Genomic DNA, 18,864 nt, shown 5'->3' on the forward strand with positions numbered 1-18,864 from the left:
CTTGATATTGTTAGAATTTTGGACGTGGCACATATGATTATCTATTTGAGTGTATGATGTTCTGTTTTCATTTCCTCATTGGGCAGTAAAAGCTTATTTGAGAATGATCTGTAGGCTGGTGGTAAAAGCCTTCATTAATGTTAACCATTTAGTATTTTGTGAAATTTTATTCATTACATAGTTGCGTGCATCATTAATTGCGTGCAATTTAGACTCAGGAGTGCTTATGAAGATTAGCTTTAGGTCTTATGCTAGTTTATAATAATAATTTACAGCCTCATTCTTCTATCAAAGGTTTTATTAAGTTTTTACAAGTTATTTGTTTTATAGGATGTAGTGAATTTCCAATGTTAACCTGTTTGTGTCTCATGCTGAGTTACACTTTCAAAAAAGTAGCCCGATTCAAATGTCTTCAGCAAAACCTTGATCTAACTATGTACGTCTTTGTGATGTCATTAATTATCCTCAAAATTTGGGAAAGGATCTGCCCTCTTCAATATCAGGCTTCCCTGCATTTCTTTCTTCATCATTCTTTCATGAATTAACTTCTCTAACCTCTTTGATAGCTTTTTATTGTATATCGGTATATTTCCTTCTAGGTTAAAAATTGCTAAGATAATTCCGCTCTATTAAGGTGGTGATGACATGGACATTAAAAAATTTAGACCCATTTCCCTGCTCTCTGCTTTCTTGGAAGTGTATGAATATTTTATGTTGCGCAGGCTTTCATCTTTTATTGGGAAGCATAACATTTTGTCCTTACCTCAGCATGTTTTTTTTTTAGATGAAAGTACAGAAACTGCCATTATAAATTTTTGATCACATTCTCCTTGGATTAGATACACATGAGAATGTTTAGGGTTCCTTTTATGACTTAAGGGAGACATTTGGTAGTGTTGATCATTAAATTCCATTTAAGAAACTGCATAGTTATGGTATTTTTGGCAAGGCCTATGATTGACTGAGATCTTATTTATCAGGAAGGAGTCAGTCTGTCGGCATTAGAGATTCAATCTCAATGGTTTCCTTCACCAAAATACATAGAAGTTTGAAAAGGTGTTCCTCAAAGTTGCGTGTTAGGACCACTGCTATTTTTCTTGTATGTTAATTGTATCCTTGAATGTATGCACTGTGTCTGGGAAATTTCTTATGAATGCCAACTGATTAATGCCAACCCCCTGATCTCCTGTGATCAGGATTTGTTCGTGGTGGCTCAGGCCGAACTTAAGAGTGCGGCAGCTAGATGTTTTGAGAACAGATAGCCTCTAAACAACAGAAAGTGTTTTTATGTGCACTTCCATACATGACTGAAGAAAATATTGCTATCTTCTCGTGTAAGAGTAAGAGGGGGCAAATCCCTCTTGACCTCTTTTTCAACTAAATTCTTGAGTGTTCATATTGAAGAAACCCTTACTTAAGATGGACATAACAGCTTCTTAAGTTCTCGTATAGCATTGGGATGTTACTGAATGAGGAGGATCCTTCTCATTTCTGACTTCAATGGTGCTTTCTATGTGTATTATGCCTCTATGTACTATCATTTGCAAAAGTCTTGCAACAAATCGAGCGGCGCCACTTTCGCTCCATTGTCGATTTCTGGCCACCATTAAGATTAAATGATCACTATCTAGGTATGAATCTTCATGGTAGCTCGGGAACGACTCACGAACGGGTCATCGTGACACGGGAGTGAGACGTAGGAAGTCATTACGATGTTCAGTTGAGTAAACGAGCGTAGATGTTGTTGCCATGTGTTAAGTCGTCGCGGCGTTTGAGATTATTTTTGTACCCGTAGTTGACTGGAGTAGATAATTGAAAATATTTACCCGTTAAAAGAGTGGTGAGAGTTACCCACAGATATATACAATAGATTGGCAATGGGAGTGGGGGGGGTGAAGCCATGCCTTTCTGCTGGCGGCCATGTTGCTTTCACCGACCTATGCGTTTGCGTAAGTAGGGAACTGGAGGAAAATTACATTGTGAAAGATAATGGCGCATTGATTAAGGCTATGAACTATAGAACACGTTGTCATTTTCGTTTAAGATGTATCCAATTAAAAAGAAAGGGACCGATCTTGACACTTACGTGGTAAATTAACCAATCTTTGAGCGGAACATAACCGTGACGAAGTTATGAAATTGGTAATATAAGCTGAGCTAAGATTAATACTAATTCGGTTCCTGCTCAATATTATGGAATTGGAATCCATATGCATGAGTTATCTCGAAAAAAAAATATTGTGTCCCAAATGTAGAAGGGGCGTAGCAGATGGGGAAAATGGTTAACTACGTCGTCTGCTAGTGTAGGAAGGTAGCCTACAATCGTGAATACATGGTATTGTTCACCCTTAGATTTACCAGCGACATTGTCACACTATTCAAACAAAATAATTCGAAAATTCCAAAGGTTTGATGCTTCCACTTACTGTATTTTTGTTGTCAAAGAGTTGTTGCTCAGTTAGAGTTGTCAATTAGACGCAAAACGTAGAAGCAATGCTACCAAACCTTTCACTGCCATAAGTAATCGGGCCAAAAATATTACGTAATTAAATTTGATTCAACCTATTTAAACCCATTATGATCTAACTTTCTGAGCAAGGCATGCTGCTTGGTGCTGTAAAATGCTTTTCTGAGGTCGTAAAGAGTCAATGCGATTGAATTCCTATCCTTAAGCATCAGAAATATAATTTACATTAATTTATATAGGCAGTGTTTTGGATTTCCCCTCACGATCACCCAATAGCGAACTTGAAAAGAAGTTATTGGCTTAAAAAACTCAACGATTTGATCCATGATCATCAATAATCAGTTTCATGTTGTTATAATATTCGAAGGGGAAGCAGACTATAATATAAATCTTACATCATGAGGGGGTACGTTTTTAATTAGAATTTCTATCTTACCGGGATAAGTGATTATAACAGACACCATGTTCTATATAGAAGCCACAAAATGATCAAATACCTGATAAGTGCTACATGGAAAGGTTGAATTATAATGAATGTGACCGCGTCATTTCACCGCGAGCACATGCAAACCATTATTTAAGCGATCGGTTTCTCGGAATTTCACTCAATAGATATTAACAAAGTCAAAACTTATGCTTTTGAAAGAAATTCGTTAAGTTTCCAGATAGCATTAAAGGTGCATAATACACGCTCTACATATCTAAATAAATAATAATACTACAACGGAAATAAAATTCCGATACAATGTAATAATGCAACAGCGGAAAGTATATGACATAATGGAAACTGGAGAAAGTCTTTTCTTGGTAAACACAGAAAACACAACTGAAAACATCATGATGATTCCGTCATCAAAACACAGACACCGAGACAGAGAATGCACATGTTATTAACCCCTCAACGCCGTCATGCGTACCCAGTACGCTTCCTGACCTACTGTATATAATTTTTTTTCTCCGCCAGATATTGTATTTTAGATTAAAACAAATTGCTCTATCTTTTGAAGAAATGCTTTCCCTCTCCAATAAAATATTCATAACGACTTTAGGCCTTCAGAAATTTTTAAAATGATTCGATGAAATTCCGTTTTAAACCAGCACATTGACGACTTCGGTCGAAAAACTCAACGCCTATATTTATTCAAACGCTTGAAAAATTATTATATAGTAGCGCACTACATTATGCAAGTTTACAAAAAATTTTAATGATAATGATCGTATATTATGAACGATATAAATTATTGAATGATAGTATGCCAATAAGGTGAAGTCTTCTTAATCTCATCCGGCCGCTGGGATGGTATTTAAATAAATGCCCGCCGCGCTTGAGGGGTTAATTACCGATCCTAGAGATATGAAGCTACTGCATTTGAAATGATATCGCTTTCAGAAACTCCGGTAAATATCCGCTTCCGTCACACACCTTTAGAATTTGTTTTGGAGAGCAATTTGCATTTCAGCAAAAATAACGTGTCACAGTTTCATGATGCTATTTCTACAACTATGTGAATTTTGCCAACAATAAATTTAAAAAGGTAGAGCATAACCTGCACTTCACGTGATATAAATTTCGTGGCGATACGTACAAAAAAAAGGCTTTGGAAAATATTTTCATGCTCTGTGAGATGGAAGCGGAGACATTACTGAACGCAAACCATGCTTTCCTTATATCTATTATTTACGCGTGTAGAGACACATTTTCGCCCCCAGGAAAATTTCCCCTCGTAGTATACTTAAATGTGCACCCCCACATAACGCAGTGGTTCACCATTCTTCTTTTAAAAAGCTCCAAAAGCAGGAAAAGTAGCCTCTCAAATACACGTATGTTAATGGCACATGAGCAACGGTCGGTGAAAGCAAGATGGCTAGTTGCGCAAAATTCTTCTGCCGGCCGGCTTCAGCGCCACCGTGAGGAAAACATAGGCACTGCCAATCTATTGTATATATCTGTGGAGTTACCTATGATGCCTGGCTTCCAATGGTAAACCCCAAAAGGCCGGCTGGGGGCACGATTTCGCCATTAGGAACACGGAAATCAACTCGCTCGTAACCCTTTTTTTTTAGGGATTCAACGTCGTTCAGGAGACTTTATATTAAGTTGTTGAAATATTTGTTCGATATAGAAGAATTAATAAATGAAAAAAAAATTAACTGGCAATTTTCCGAAAAAAAAACACGACTCTGCCGTCTCCACCATATTTAATTGATTGGCATTAAATAGTTCTTTACGTCAGCTAATAGGTCCTGCACCTCGTCTTGCCCTACATCTTTATCCCAACTTTACCAGCCAGGGATGAGGAAGTAGGTTACCTGGAGTAAAACTTGCAGGCCGTAAGTGATTCTCACGTACTTCCAAAATAGTGAAAATAGGGCCAATTTGTAGCCCTATCATATATACATGTTGATGCCACAATTTGCTTGAAGAAAATACCATTACATTACCATTAAGGATTACCATTACATAGGTTATTCCTAGGATTGTACTTAGTAGATCAGCTATAGTCTCACATTCTGTCCCTTTCCAACAAAATTACTGTATTAAAAAAAACACTGATTGTAGAATACTGAAGCCTAAGGTTTAAAAGTAAAATTCTTCTCTTAATTTATATATTTTTCTATCTCTAAGAAAAGTTTCCGTCACTGCTCATTTACGAAACGAAAAAGGGTAAAATTGTTCTGAAAAACTTTACTGGAGAAATTAACTTGGTAGGAAATGGCGACAAGTTGATGACAAATAGGCAGCATACAACATAGGCGGGCAGCATAATCGCTGCAAAATATCATTCATAATTTTCTTTTTAATCAGATAAAATTGATCTATTTAAGAAATTACGTAAATGGAACCTTAGATTATTACGATAGTTCTCATTCCAAAGGTTAATAATGTTGAGCAGTTACGGACCTGTAAAGGAAACTATATAGCACTAGGAATTACATTCACCAGTGATTCTGATTGGAGTTCCTTCAAGAAAACGCAATTGATTCGTCCTACCGCGCTAACTACGCATGATTCCCGTCGCACGGTCATTTAAATTAGAAATTGTTGCAAAAAATGCTCAAATGCAACAGCTGGTACCCTCTTAACATAAATTTCAAAAATAAAAAAAACTTTAAAATACGGCTGTGCGGAGGATAAAAATTTTCGCCCACGGGAAGGATTTGAACGCGGGCCCCTACTAACACCAGCCCGACTGTTTACCCACTGAGCTATTTCTATCTCAAGGTCATCGAGTCGTAATTTTGATTATTTGTTGGTAATGTAACACCGAGCTCCTTCATGTGCTTCTGCTACGGCATCTCACTTGAACGAATTTGATCAAAATAATCACTTTCTCGGTATATTAGTCTTTTATTCGTTGATATGTTTATAACTTGAGCACGGAGGCTTTCGCATACTCTATGTTTCGGCTGGTTAGTATATACAATAGGAATATAATGATGTTGTCACCTGCGACTTCGGTATGGTGTCGTCTTTTTATGTTATTATTATTTGTTATTATGTTTCAAACTCGGTACTTGTATTTCTAATGAAGCAAGCGTATACATTCATTACAAACAGAAATTCTGTTAGGATTTGCTTACGTCCATCTTACTCGACTTGAAAGGTTTTATGAAATGAGCTGCAGTTCCACTGATGCCTTAAACATAAAACGTATGGCCAACAAACACATTTCCTAATACAATGTAACCTACTTAATGCAAGTAGATAATTCAATTAATAATGCTAAGTAAGTATCCTACATTATCCCGAATTCATCAGTGTATATGTAAATGATTGCATCTAAATAAGATAACTTAATCATCAACGACATAGCAGCTTAGAGTTATTATTCGCATTCACACTAATTCAGCAGTAGAGCATATTATCAAACAATACCTGTTGAAATCCGACAATCATTAAAAATGGGACTTAAGGCTGGAATTAAGTTTTCCTCGTCATACTTTGAATAAGTGGAAAGGAAATAATCTTTACCGATTGACGGACGTCGGAGAACTCTGTTATTACTTACGCAACGATTAATGCCGGTCAGCTTAACTAATTCATACTTTACGTGTTTGCTCAGATATTTATATGATGAAACACTGGGAATTTCAAAGCTGCCTCGTATCATATGCCGTGTATATTGTATTAAAACATTAACCCGAGTCGATAGATGTAAACAAAAGTCTACCATGTTCACAGTGAACGACTCGTGATTTCCAGCTCTCTGAAAAGAGCTGAGATCACTCAAAAAGAGTCAAGCTACCAACTTTTTAAAATCTCTCCGAGGAATTACCTTCGATCTTTCCTACTGCATTAATTGCTACAATGTGTTTGGGGGAATATCATGAACATTAATTTCACTTAAATGGAAGCGGTCAAATCCCGAGACTGAAAAGGATGACAAAATACCTCAACCACCCAATGACCCGTTCTCCATGCATTTAACCATGAAGACTAGTATTGGACTGTTGCATACACCCGAAAACCATGCAATTTCCGGGCACAATCTTTGTGGAGCGAAAGTGGCGCCGCTCGATTTGTTGCAAGACTTTTGCAAATGATAGTACATATAGTCACCAACCTGAAGTATTGTGTTGTGGCCTGGCGTCATGCTAGTGGTCCCACTAGGCTATTCAGGCTCCAAAAAGGGGCAATTAGAATTTTAACTGACTTGTAAATAAATTCAAACAACTCAGAATTTTAACTTTTACCTGTATATAATTTATAACACAGTTATGTATGTGATATGAAAATGGGTCTGAGTATGAACATTAATTTGCTCTGGCATTACACCGAAAGTAACAGTGACTTCATAATGGTGGCACATAATCTCTCCTTGTATGTTAAAGGACCATCACATGCAAGTTTTATAATCTGCTGATGTTAAAGGTGCTTAGAGTCCACCTGCAAAATTTAAAAAAAAGTGTCTACTGTTGAATACCATTTATCCTGTGAATGAATTCTATATTATCTTAATGTAATATATTGTGTATTTCAGATCTTGGATATGTTCCCATTACTTATCCTATACATGTAATTACATACTGGGATACATCAAATTTATAAGGTGTTATTCGGTTCTCATAAGTTTAAAATGGTAACGTGTTTCTTAATTTGTCTAGTAAAACATTTATCATATATATTTTGGGGCTGGAAATAAGTGAAAGAATAGGGTGGTTTCCTATTATTTTTTTATTGCCCAAATCAAAAGATTATGACTCCTGGAGTACGTATTTCATGCTTTTAGATTTTTAAATGACGATATCTATTTTTCGCGATTAAATGAAAAGTGAAAATTTTCAAGCGCGCGAAAACGCGACGCGTTAAGTATGAATGCCGGGAAATCTCTCCGTACGACGTATTTCTGGTTCCCGCTGCTGCCCTGTGAGGTGACCTTGAGGCGAGGCTTAGCGCTGATACGACGCAGGCTGCTAGCGGCTAGCTGAGTACCCTGCTGGCTGGTAGCGCTTGGCTTAAATAAGGATTATTAATACCTTATCAAACGAAGAAAACTTTCTGACCTTAGCCAGTTTTAATAAGTGATTATTGAGACATGTTTCCCTGAGCTCTGTGCCTCATGCATGCATTGGTAACCTCAGACGACGTATAACTCCTATCTTCTCGTATAGAAACTAGGTCCCTGTGAAGTCACGTGGAGTGGCATCGCATGGGTGCCAATCTGGCCCTTTTCAAATGAGGATAAAAATGGACCATTGCCATTCATCTAAACCGGTATTTCTAAAACGAAATAATTTGTATATTATGAATACACTAATGGTGGGTAACAAATCGCAATCAATGCCTTTCGTTTTCTTTGATGAAGGAAACTACCCTATTGAGTGTAAGCTCAATTATTTCTCATTTAGCCTAATTTTCGTTGGACTTAAGTCTTTTTTTTTCTACTATTTGAGCAACCAGTAAATGTTTCCCAGCAATTCATTTACTGTCTCTCTATGTATTTAACCAATGCAGTTACTCTAATGCTAAAAAATATATCGGAAGAAGTGGAGTTTGAAAAATTTTTAAATTATCATGTTAGAAACCCTTATTTTTGTGAGTTTTTTTTACCTCAATTTAAATATTAATGGTATTATCTAAAAACTTAATTTTATTATTTGTTAAATCTTAAAAAGTTTTAGCGAATGACTTGTTAAGTCTTCAACAATTGCTGTTCTCATTAGTCCATACTACATCTGTAATTCTACCTGATCGAAGAAATATTAATATTTCTTCATAGTATTTGATATTGTTAAGCATTTACCTCTCATTGTTATCCTTTGAAAGTATAAATAGGTTGTTATAATTATGACCTCAGGAGGAAATATTAAAATCCTTGCATTATTAAAATTTGTTGAGGAGATGATGTGATTGGGTGCTGGAGCAATGTTTTAGTGGTCAGCCTAATAACTGAAAATGGCTTGCCATGTACTAAATTATGAGATAGCTGTGTAAGGGAGATGGTAAATTTGGAAACTTAAAATCCATAAGTGTGTATGTATTTATGTTTTAGACAATAACTAAGATGATAAGTGGTCTTTTAAAATAAGAGATGCGAATGTGCGGTGAATTCTCCCTTAACCCTTTTGCTGCTTCAATAGATTTTTCATCGGTTCCATTATTTTGCCTATTATCCAGAAAAAAATTAATTGAATCATTCATTTGACGTCGCTGAATGCCGCCGCACGAATGGACGTAGTTCCGCTAGAATTTCGAGCAGATGACAGCACCTACGACCAAAGGGAGGGTTTTTCGAAAACGTAGATATTTACCTGCATGTCGTGTTGAAAGGAAAAGTTTTTTGAAAGTCGTGGAATATCCCCGCATGTCGCAGGCAATAACCATAATGTTTTTTGCGGGTATTCCCGCTTGTTGCAGCGAAAGGGTTAAATTATTCACGGATTATAGGAAAAGTTTTATTGTATGAAATGTGATATGTATATTAAAATAATCTAATCGCTTTCCCTAGAAATATCTATATGTATGTGATTTCCAGAGTACTAGTTGAGTGCAAAATGATTCCTACAGAATAATTTTTCAAATACGCTTTTGCTCAAATGATTTTGTAGGAGCAAAAATATAATCATGCTTGTAGCTAGGATTAATTGTGTGTGCTTATTGTAATAACTAGGCTTTTTTGTGTCTCTTGATAATTGGTAGTACTATTTGATGTTATGTGCCATGTTGAAGTACATAATGTGTTGCAATATTTTAACCCCCTGAAAAATGTTTCTGCAGGTCTCCTATGAAGAGTTCAAACTTCAATTTGCTCAGATGTATGAGCACTATGAGCGCCATCGCTCTGACAACATCACAGACCCAGCTGTGCGCCAACAGCGTCCCATAAGCACCATCTCCGGATGGGACCAGCATGCACACAATAGTTACCAGACCCGACCTCAGCAGCAGCAGCACCAGCCAGGGGCCATTGCGTACGCCAACGATGAGGAGGAGGAAGGGGGAGGGGAAGAGGAGGATGCGGCCGCAAGCAGCAAGCCATCCGAGGTCTCTGCCTCCCCATCCAGCGTCGAGGTCCAGACGAGAGTGGAACGCCACCAAGTGGAGGGAGTGAGTGTGGATGAATCGGTGGTGATTGGCCAGACAAAGCCAGAAAAAGCTGTGGCTAGTGAAATGTGTGGTTGTGACGTGCCAACAAAGGTTGACCAAAGTACAGCTGTGGATAGTTCTTTCAGTGAAGTTGAAAATGTCACACTTCAGTCCAGTTCCGAGTCTGGACTGGACCTTCTCCCTTCCCAAAAACCCATTAGTGCTGGTGTGGACAGCTCTTCCTCTGAAACAGTGCTCAAAATGATGGACAGTGGTGAAACAGTGGCTCTGGACAACTTTGCTGAGTCGAAAATAGATGAAAGGACTTTACCGACAGATAAATTTGTTACAGATGAGGAACGTCTTCCATCCCTTTCAACGCCAACCAAGTCAGACAGATCTGTTGAGTGCCTTGATATTACGCAGTTAGATGTGCTGTCCGGACAAATTACGCCTGAAAAATTGAGTGTGATAGAACCAGATTCAGATAGTCTGGTAGGGTCCATCGTGGGAGCGTGCACAGTTTCTGATAGTGCCTCTATTAAAGTGAACTTATCTGTTACTGATAGTGGTGGCGAAAGCAGTTCAGTCGAACAGAAGGACTCTGACAAAGGGCTGGAGTTGAGTTCAAGTTCTCCCACTCAGGAGGAAATACTAACGGCGGAAAAGGAAGCAACTTCAGACATCGAGGCCTCACCCAAATCAACTGCCAATTCTGTAGATGTTCTGGATGCAAATGACAAGACCGTGGATGAGGCAGCTAAAAATGATGACATAATTGAGGTGGAAACATTGAAGAACTCCTCAAAGGAGGAGGTTAAAGTTGATTGCTTGGTTAACGATGAGCCAAGTAACTTGAATGACAGTTCTGTGAACTCGATTGAGAAATCAGAGGAAACAGAGGCGGAGCCACTTCATGAGTCAAGTCGAAAGGCATCCACGGATGAATTGGAGCTGTTGACCCCTCCTCTTGAGAGAGAAGTCCTTGGAAGCGATTCTTCTGAAGGTTATGCCACTCCAACCCACTACCCAAAGGCCTCGTCACCAAGTGACAAGGAAGAGGTTGATGAAATTGTATCCGTTGAGGTCGTCTCAGCCGAAGAGTCAAAGAGTCTGGAGAAGGCAGTGCACATTGAAGAAGAGAGGGGTGCGGGAGATGGTGCTCAGCAGGTGAAGAGTGAGGACCAGGTGTGCCCTGAGGAAAGCCCTCCACCCAAGGACAGCAGCGATGGCTCCCCGGTGATCACCCAAAAGGATACACCAGAGCATTCACCCCAAAAGGAAGAGTCGGTTGCGTTCAGTAACGGCATCAAAGACAGCGAGAGTGAGGATGAGAAGAGCTCTGATTTGAAAGAGAGCGTTGCTGCAGAAAGTAAACCGGTGGAGGAAGTGAAGGTGCCCAGGGATGCAATCACCGTGATTGGTGGTGAGTTGAAGGATGGGAGAAATGAAGCCGATCCCAAAGAACTTGTGGACCAAGACCAGAGGGAAGTGGAAGGAATAGAAGCAGCACCCACTGAGAAATCAGTTGACCAACCCACGAGCATTCCTACGTCGGGCGTCGTCGAATCTGAGAAAGAAAGGGTTGCCGTCAATTCGCACGTTTTCGAAAATGGTGGGTTATCTCCAAGTCACAGTGTGCCTTCCCAGGACATGTCAGTGTCTCCCATATCCCTCTCTCCAGAGACGGAAACTGTGAATGGCAACACACAGAAGAAGGAAGGTAACAATAATGTGGCGGAATTGAAACAGCCAGCGGCCGAGTCAGAGAAGAAAGAGGAAGCTGCACCCGAGGAAGTGGAGAGGAAGGAGAATGGCGTCGCAGAGGGCGCTGCGGATGAAGAAGAGAGTGCTGTGCCAGAGGAAAGGGTGGAGATGTGCTGGAGCGTTGAGAAAGACGCCCAAGAGAAGCGAGCAATGATGGAGAAGAACAGTGAGGGGGGGAGTAAGGATTCCGTCGAGGCAGACGACGGTGCAACGGGGTCAACTGGACTGAGGCTCGATGGTGAGGGCCAGTCGTCTGAGGTGCCGGCTCCCGAGAAGTTGCTCAAGGAGGATGAGGCCAACAAATCCATTTCCAAGCCACAGGTATCTCAATCTGTTGATTCCTCATCCACGAGAAAGCTGTCTTCTCCCATGAAAAGACCTCGCAGCGCATCGACATCAACCCAGGTTGATCCTGTTCACTTTGGTAAGTTAACTAGTTGTGTACTATTATTTTAGCCTTGAGTTGAATTCAATTTCCACAGATTTAATCTAATCTCTAATCATGTATTCGAATCAGTCAAATTTTCTAATCTCTGCCCTTCCTCACCATTGAGGCATAGTGTTCCCAACATTGATAAGCAGGTTTACCGTATTTCTCGAATATAGTTCACCTGTGAATACAGTCCTCCCCTAATTTTGAAGCCTCAGTCTCGGGAAAAAATTTAAAACATACGATTGAATATAGTCCCCCCTTTACTTTTTTTTACCTCAGGCATTTTTGGAAAAAAAGGGGGGACTGTCTTCAGATAAATGCGGTATATGTATTACCTTTGTTTAAATCATCTCTTTGTATGCATAAATCTGTCTCAAAATTTATTTTATAAATAAGAGTGTAATCATTGGTAACTTTCTCAGAGTCCAAGAGGCAGAAGTCTGCATCTTTCTCCAAAAATTCGTCAAGGCCAATGTTCAGCCCAGGCCCCACAAGACCTCCATTTAGGATCCCCGAATTCAAGTGGTCTTACATCCATCAGCGTCTCCTCTCCGACGTGCTATTCTCCCTGGAGACTGATATACAGGTTTGGAGAAGGTGAGTGTCCGGGACTGTCTGTCAATCAAATTTCCATTTGTGAGCTATTGGCAATGACAGTATCTCATGTTGCTTTCTCTTTTTGCAGCCATTCTACAAAGTCAGTGCTGGATTTTGTCAACAGCGGAGAGAATGCGATATTTGTTGTGAATACAGTGCACTTGATTTCTCAGCTTGCGGACAATCTCATCATTGCATGTGGTGGTCTTTTGCCATTGCTGGCATCAGCTACATCTCCTAATGTAAGTCACAACTCTTTCCAGTCTTGCCTTAGTGATCAATTTGATGTTTGAGTTTTAAAATTCTCATAAATGTTTTCTTAAGCAAATTGAAACATACTTTGCTTGAGATTTGGTGTTGATACAGAGCGATATCTGGATTGTTACCATGCTGTTTATTTTGAATCAAGCTTTTTATTGGCATTGGACATTACCATTCAAACATGGCTCATTGCTCTAGCCTTTATTTGCTTGCATATTATGTAAACAGTATTATCATGAAGCAGTGATAATATTAAATATATAAAGGGTGCAATAAATAGGCAAAGATATTTTAAAATAACATAAAAGGACGCGCATCTTTAGGATGCATAAATTGTATACTACATCCACCTACACCACGCTAACTTCAACTTATCCATTGTTTTCCTTTTCTAGAATGAGCTCGATGTGATAGAGCCTACGCAGGGCATGCCCATAGAAGTTGCTGTCTCCTTTCTGCAGCGGCTTGTCAACATGGCTGATGTGCTCATATTTGCCAGTTCCCTAAATTTTGGTGAATTGGAAGCTGAAAAGAATATGTCTAGTGGAGGAATTCTTCGGCAATGCCTCAGATTGGTGAGTTTGCTGTTTGGCATTTATGATTCTCCAAGTTTTACATAGTTCATGCATCTGTATGCTAATCTCCTTTCAATGGCTAAAAGTCATGAAAATTCCCAATTATCATATTCCCTCCTTGTCTTTATGAACGAATCTGGTGTTACTCTTCGTATTTATGTGTTAAGGATGTAGAAAAAAACTATAAATTACAAGTTTTCTTGAATGAATCTGATCTCCGAGGCTGTTGGATCCCTGAAATTTTCACAGTTAATCTAACACTAATTATGATAGAAAAGAAATATTTTGAACAGCTCCATTCAATCAATAATAAATTTAAGATAAGTTTTCAGAAGTGCAATGAAAGCAATCACAATTTGTTGTATAATTTTTGATCCTTCAGTTCTTGTTTTTTGATATCCTCATATGACACGCTGTGATATACGTAGTTATGCTAAGATTTTTAGTGAATTCTTTTTTGCTTAAAATTAATGTTGTAGTACTTGTGACTCAAAGCTTTTGGTGTTTATGTAAATTCTTGGATTCAAAGGATTTGAATTATGAAAATTGCTCAAATATTTGATTATGTGCGTATATATTGGAACTTTTTCTAGATTTGTAAGATTCAAATAATTGAATGCCTTATCTTTAGTCCTCTCGTACTGTCCAAATCAGCATGGTCAATGTGAAACCGAGAGATTTTGTTGTAATTTGGATCCCTTAGGTACTTGAAAAATGAAGCATCATTTTTAAAATAAATAAAATCTCCTTTTAGTTAATTTGCAATGTAAGTTTTTGCTTGCATATGCATTTCAAATGTTGTGAGCGCTTTAATTTCTGCAGGTGTGCACATGTGCTGTGAGGAACTGCTTGGAATGCAAGGAGCGAAGCCGTCCAATGCCTACCTTGTCACCTCCTGCCATCCCAAACAACAGCATCTCAAGCAAAGCAGCGCATCTCCAGTCGCTCATCAGAGGCGTTCAGGCATCACCAAAGGTAAGTAAATGTAGAAAAAAATTACAAATAGGGTAGTTTCCTTCATCAAGTAAAATGAAAGGCATTGATTGCGATTCCTTACCCACCATTAGTGTATTCATAATGTACAAATTATTTGGTTTTAGAAATCCCGGTTTAGACGAATGATTATGGTCAATTTTAACAGCATTTGAAAAAAGGCCAGATTGGCGCCCATGCGATGCCACTCCACGTGACGTCACAGGGACCCACATGCTATAGGAGTACATAGTCAGGAGTTTTACATCGCCTGAGGTTACCAATGCATGCATGAGGCACAGAGCTCAGGGAAACATCTCTTTATAATCATCTATTAAAATTGCTTAAGGTCGGAAAGTTTCCTTCGTTTGATAGGGTATTAATAATCCTTATTAAAGCCAAGTGCTACCTGCTAGCAGCCTGCGTCGTATCAGCACTCAAAGCCTCGCCCCAAGGTCACCTAACACGGACCAGATATACGTCACATGGACTTTTCCCAGCATTCCCACTTAGCTGTCGCGTTTTAGCGTGCTTGAAAATTTTCACTTTTAATTTAATCGTGAAAAATAGGTATCGTCATTTAAAAATCTACGAGCATAAAGTGCGTACTCCAGGAGTAATAAACTTTCGATTTAGGCAATAAAAAAATAATAGGAAACCTCCCTGTTACAAATTTTCTTGAATGAATCTGATCTCAGAGGCTCTTGGATCCCTAAAATTCTCAGTGTTTACCTAATAATAATTGCCGGCCTCGGTGGCGGCGGGGTAACGTTCTCGCCTGCCAAACAAGAGGTCGCGGGTTCGAGTCCCGCCTGGGTAGGTTCCCGGTCCAGGGCATGGTTGTTTGTGTACGTTTAATTATTACATTTATTGAACATCCCGGTGTAAAATGGCCAATAAGAGCTGTATCCAGTGGTTTGAGAATAAAATAAATAAATAAAAAGAATTTCTAGATTGAATAGCATATGGTTTCAAAGAATTGATTTGCTCGCCAATTTTATTTTGCCGCTGATTGTAATGGAGCTAGAGAAATAAAAGGAGCGGGATTTTTTTGGTTTTTCGAGCTATTCCCAATGAAGAATCTGCAAACCTTCGCAGGAAAGTGAACTCATGCTGAGCGTGTCACCTTTTCTCAGCTACTCTTAGGCACCATGCATGGACCTTGCTCAGTCTGTTGTTTTTTACACTCTAATGATCAATTTATTCCCTCAACATAAGGTTCTCCGTGAACAAGTAAATGAGCCAGAGCAAAATAGGGGAGTTAGCCTACCAGCAGTAGTGGGGGTGCAAAAAAAAATTACAATTCCATCTAGTGTAAATTGGATACCCAAGGAGGGAGGGGGGAGGGAGCTATGGCCCCTCTCTGGATTTGCCACTGGACTTTAACATACCAGAAGCGTGTAAAATAGGCCATATGTGTAGAACTTATTTGTATTTCAATTTGTTAAAGTAGGTAAATGTCTGTTGGAAAATGTAAATAAATGCATACTTTGGTACAATGTGGCAACCTCTAAAAAATTTTGATTTTTATCTAGTGTGTGTTTCGACCCAATGGGAGGGATCCCCCCCCCCATAGATCCGCCACTGGATAAGATGTCACCTGTTAGAAAAAAGTGGGTGGCAACCTAGACTTTTCTCATGTTCAAACTCACTAAAGAGACTGAAGGCTAAATGGGCTGAAGATTTTTTCATCGTAACTTATCCCTCCCTTCCATTCTGTCAATTGTTTGCGATTTCGGGTCTGAATGAAGGACACCATTGGCATACAATAGCCCTGGTGGTGGCAGGGCTATTGTATGCCTCACCTGCGAAACCGAAGGTCTTGGGTTTGAGTCCTGCCTGTTGTGGGTTGCCCATATTCAGGGCATGGGCGTTTTCGATCATTCCCTGTGAATTTTTGGATGCAAGTTGTTGTAATTTAATCAATTTAATGCATGTTTTTAACTCTTTTTACAGAACATTGTTGAAAACCTGGCCAGCCAATCAAGCCCTGTGAAAGATCCTGAGAAGTTGTTACAAGATATGGATGTAAATAGACTAAGAGCTGTGATCTACAGAGATGTTGTAAGTTCATTGCTCTTGATGTGTCTCTACTGTTAATGGCTTGCTGATGTAGGTAGTCCAGTGCTATGTTGAAATGGGGGGCTATACGTGATTGGTAAAGTTCTAAAACATGTTATGTATCTTAACATGTCCCGAACTTGTTTTTATAGCATTCAATGGTGTAGTATGTCATCTTAAAGTAGATACATAAATAAATCTCTGATGGAAATCAGGATTCAAGAGCGTGTATCACTTCTACTTCTCTGTTTTCTTTGTGACATATTAATTGTTTAAAACTTATGAAATCATCTTGAAAATTTTTAGGCTAGATATTTGTTAGCACTTGCCTGTATCTTATGCTTGAAAATTTCTCAGCATTTCCTCGAATGACATGTGGAAACCCTGTTTTAAATTATGTTATAAGTAAGTAGCTTGTTTTTTAATGGAATCTTTCTAAATTCATGGAAAAATTCACAAAGATACTACCCTTTATAACCACATTTGGTTTTATGCTAAATTTATCATTAACTTCGTAAAATGAATAGTAAATTATAAATTGACACTTCGATTAGATTTTCAAAATGTGCTGGTAATGTGGAAACGTTTGTATTCTGGCTATCATACTATTGGAAAGTGAAATATGAGATCATCTACTTATTATTTATTGAAAAATCAATGCAAAGGCTTAAAAAATTGCAATTTTCAGTAAAATGTTCCCTTGCAAAAGTCACAAATGTAGTTCTCATTTTCACAAATGGAGCACAAAGTATGTTCTTCTTTTCTCTCATGGAAACAATCGCTTTTATCATAAATTGGACATCCCAATTTTCCCATTTACACTTGGGCTTGCGGCCAATAATCTTCATCGGCTTCTGAAACTGGCGAAAAGGTGATGTAGTGGACAGAACACATTTAGGTGACAGAAGTGTGGAAAAGTTTCCACATTTACCCCAGTGTTGTACTTCCACATTACCAGCATGGGCATATTGAACTATGAAGCTAAAACTATGCTACATTTTCCAGCAAGTAAACAGGTTACTTAATTACAGCAGATTGTAGCATGTTTTATGCTTAACAATAGCTTATATGGCTCTAAGAAATAGCTTGGTGGACTAGGTGATTAAATTAAACTTACCTCAAAAGTTTTACGAGTGAAGAGAAACTTGGAACAAGGATTTCACAGACAATAAACCATGAGTTGACTGTCACTGCTCCTACAGGCTTACTAAAGAAGCAGGCCAAGAAGTTGATGCGCTCACCGCTAGCCTACTGTACCTCCCTAAAGGTTATGCCTCCACATTAACAACAAGCTTCCACATTTGCACCAGTCCGTCTACTTTTGCTAGAAAACAAGATTTATGGGTATTATTTACTTAGAAGTTTTGGGGCTGGCAACCAGTCCACCCATTCATTTACCATTGCCCCCTTACAAATAAATCCCTCTAGCCCAGGGGTCTCCAATTTACCACTTAATTTTAATTTCATATTAAAAAGAGCTGCTGCCCTCTCCCCCGTGTGATGTGAGGCATAATTGTTGGCGGCCTCCCATCGCCAAGTCACGGCATCTTCACAGGATTGCTGTATCATTTAGATCCGGGTTCTCCAATTTACTCGGCCACGAGGGCCACATTCCAAGTTCCGAATCGCCCCACGGGCCGTATAGCAAATTTGCCGATGACTGAAGTATACGATACCAACGTCTACTGAAGTATCCGGTGGTGTATTTCTGATTTACGAACAGTTGAGGTGACTTTGACGTGCAGTACAGCGCTGCAATGCTCCTAGCGGCGTCTCAAAGAGTTAAACGAGCGAGAATTGTGCTCTACTTGAAACGAGTGTGCGGGCCGGATGAAAGCCCTCCGCGGGCCGTATTTTGGGGACCCCTGCTCTAGGCAAAATAATCTAGTTGGCAGCCTTGAGTATTTTGACGTACGCATTCAAGTGAGATGCTCATCATCATTTTGTTTTGTTTTTCAGGAGGAGACCAAACAGGCTCAGTTTCTCTCATTAGCTATTGTGTACTTCATCTCAGTTTTAATGGTTTCCAAGTATCGGGACATACTGGAGCCACCACTATCGCCAACCTCTCCCAGTCCGGCGGCTCCGTTGAGGAGCAACGGGACCTCTCATCACGGTCAGTTTGCACTCAAAAGTCTCTCTCTCTAGTTTGCCTGAATATTAATCATCATTCACTCCTAATCTGTGTTCAATTGTTGATGCT

At 39.1% G+C, this 18,864-nt stretch overlaps 1 protein-coding gene across 6 annotated transcripts in view; it reads left to right on the forward strand.

The window, feature by feature from the left end:
- Nucleotides 1-18,864, forward strand: part of LOC124162702 (neurobeachin) — a 1,312,932-nt gene that overhangs the window by 874,095 nt on the left and 419,973 nt on the right. For all 6 annotated transcript variants that reach the window (XM_046539305.1, XM_046539311.1, XM_046539306.1 and 3 more), the window contains exons 21-27: nt 9,687-12,186; nt 12,618-12,792; nt 12,881-13,034; nt 13,449-13,628; nt 14,451-14,603; nt 16,557-16,664; nt 18,621-18,777. In XM_046539305.1, coding sequence (XP_046395261.1) covers nt 9,687-12,186; nt 12,618-12,792; nt 12,881-13,034; nt 13,449-13,628; nt 14,451-14,603; nt 16,557-16,664; nt 18,621-18,777 — 3,427 coding nt within the window. The remainder of the gene's footprint in view (nt 1-9,686; nt 12,187-12,617; nt 12,793-12,880; nt 13,035-13,448; nt 13,629-14,450; nt 14,604-16,556; nt 16,665-18,620; nt 18,778-18,864) is intronic.

This window comes from Ischnura elegans, chromosome 7 (genome assembly GCF_921293095.1).
Source record: "Ischnura elegans chromosome 7, ioIscEleg1.1, whole genome shotgun sequence".
NCBI classification, from domain to species: domain Eukaryota; kingdom Metazoa; phylum Arthropoda; class Insecta; order Odonata; family Coenagrionidae; genus Ischnura; species Ischnura elegans.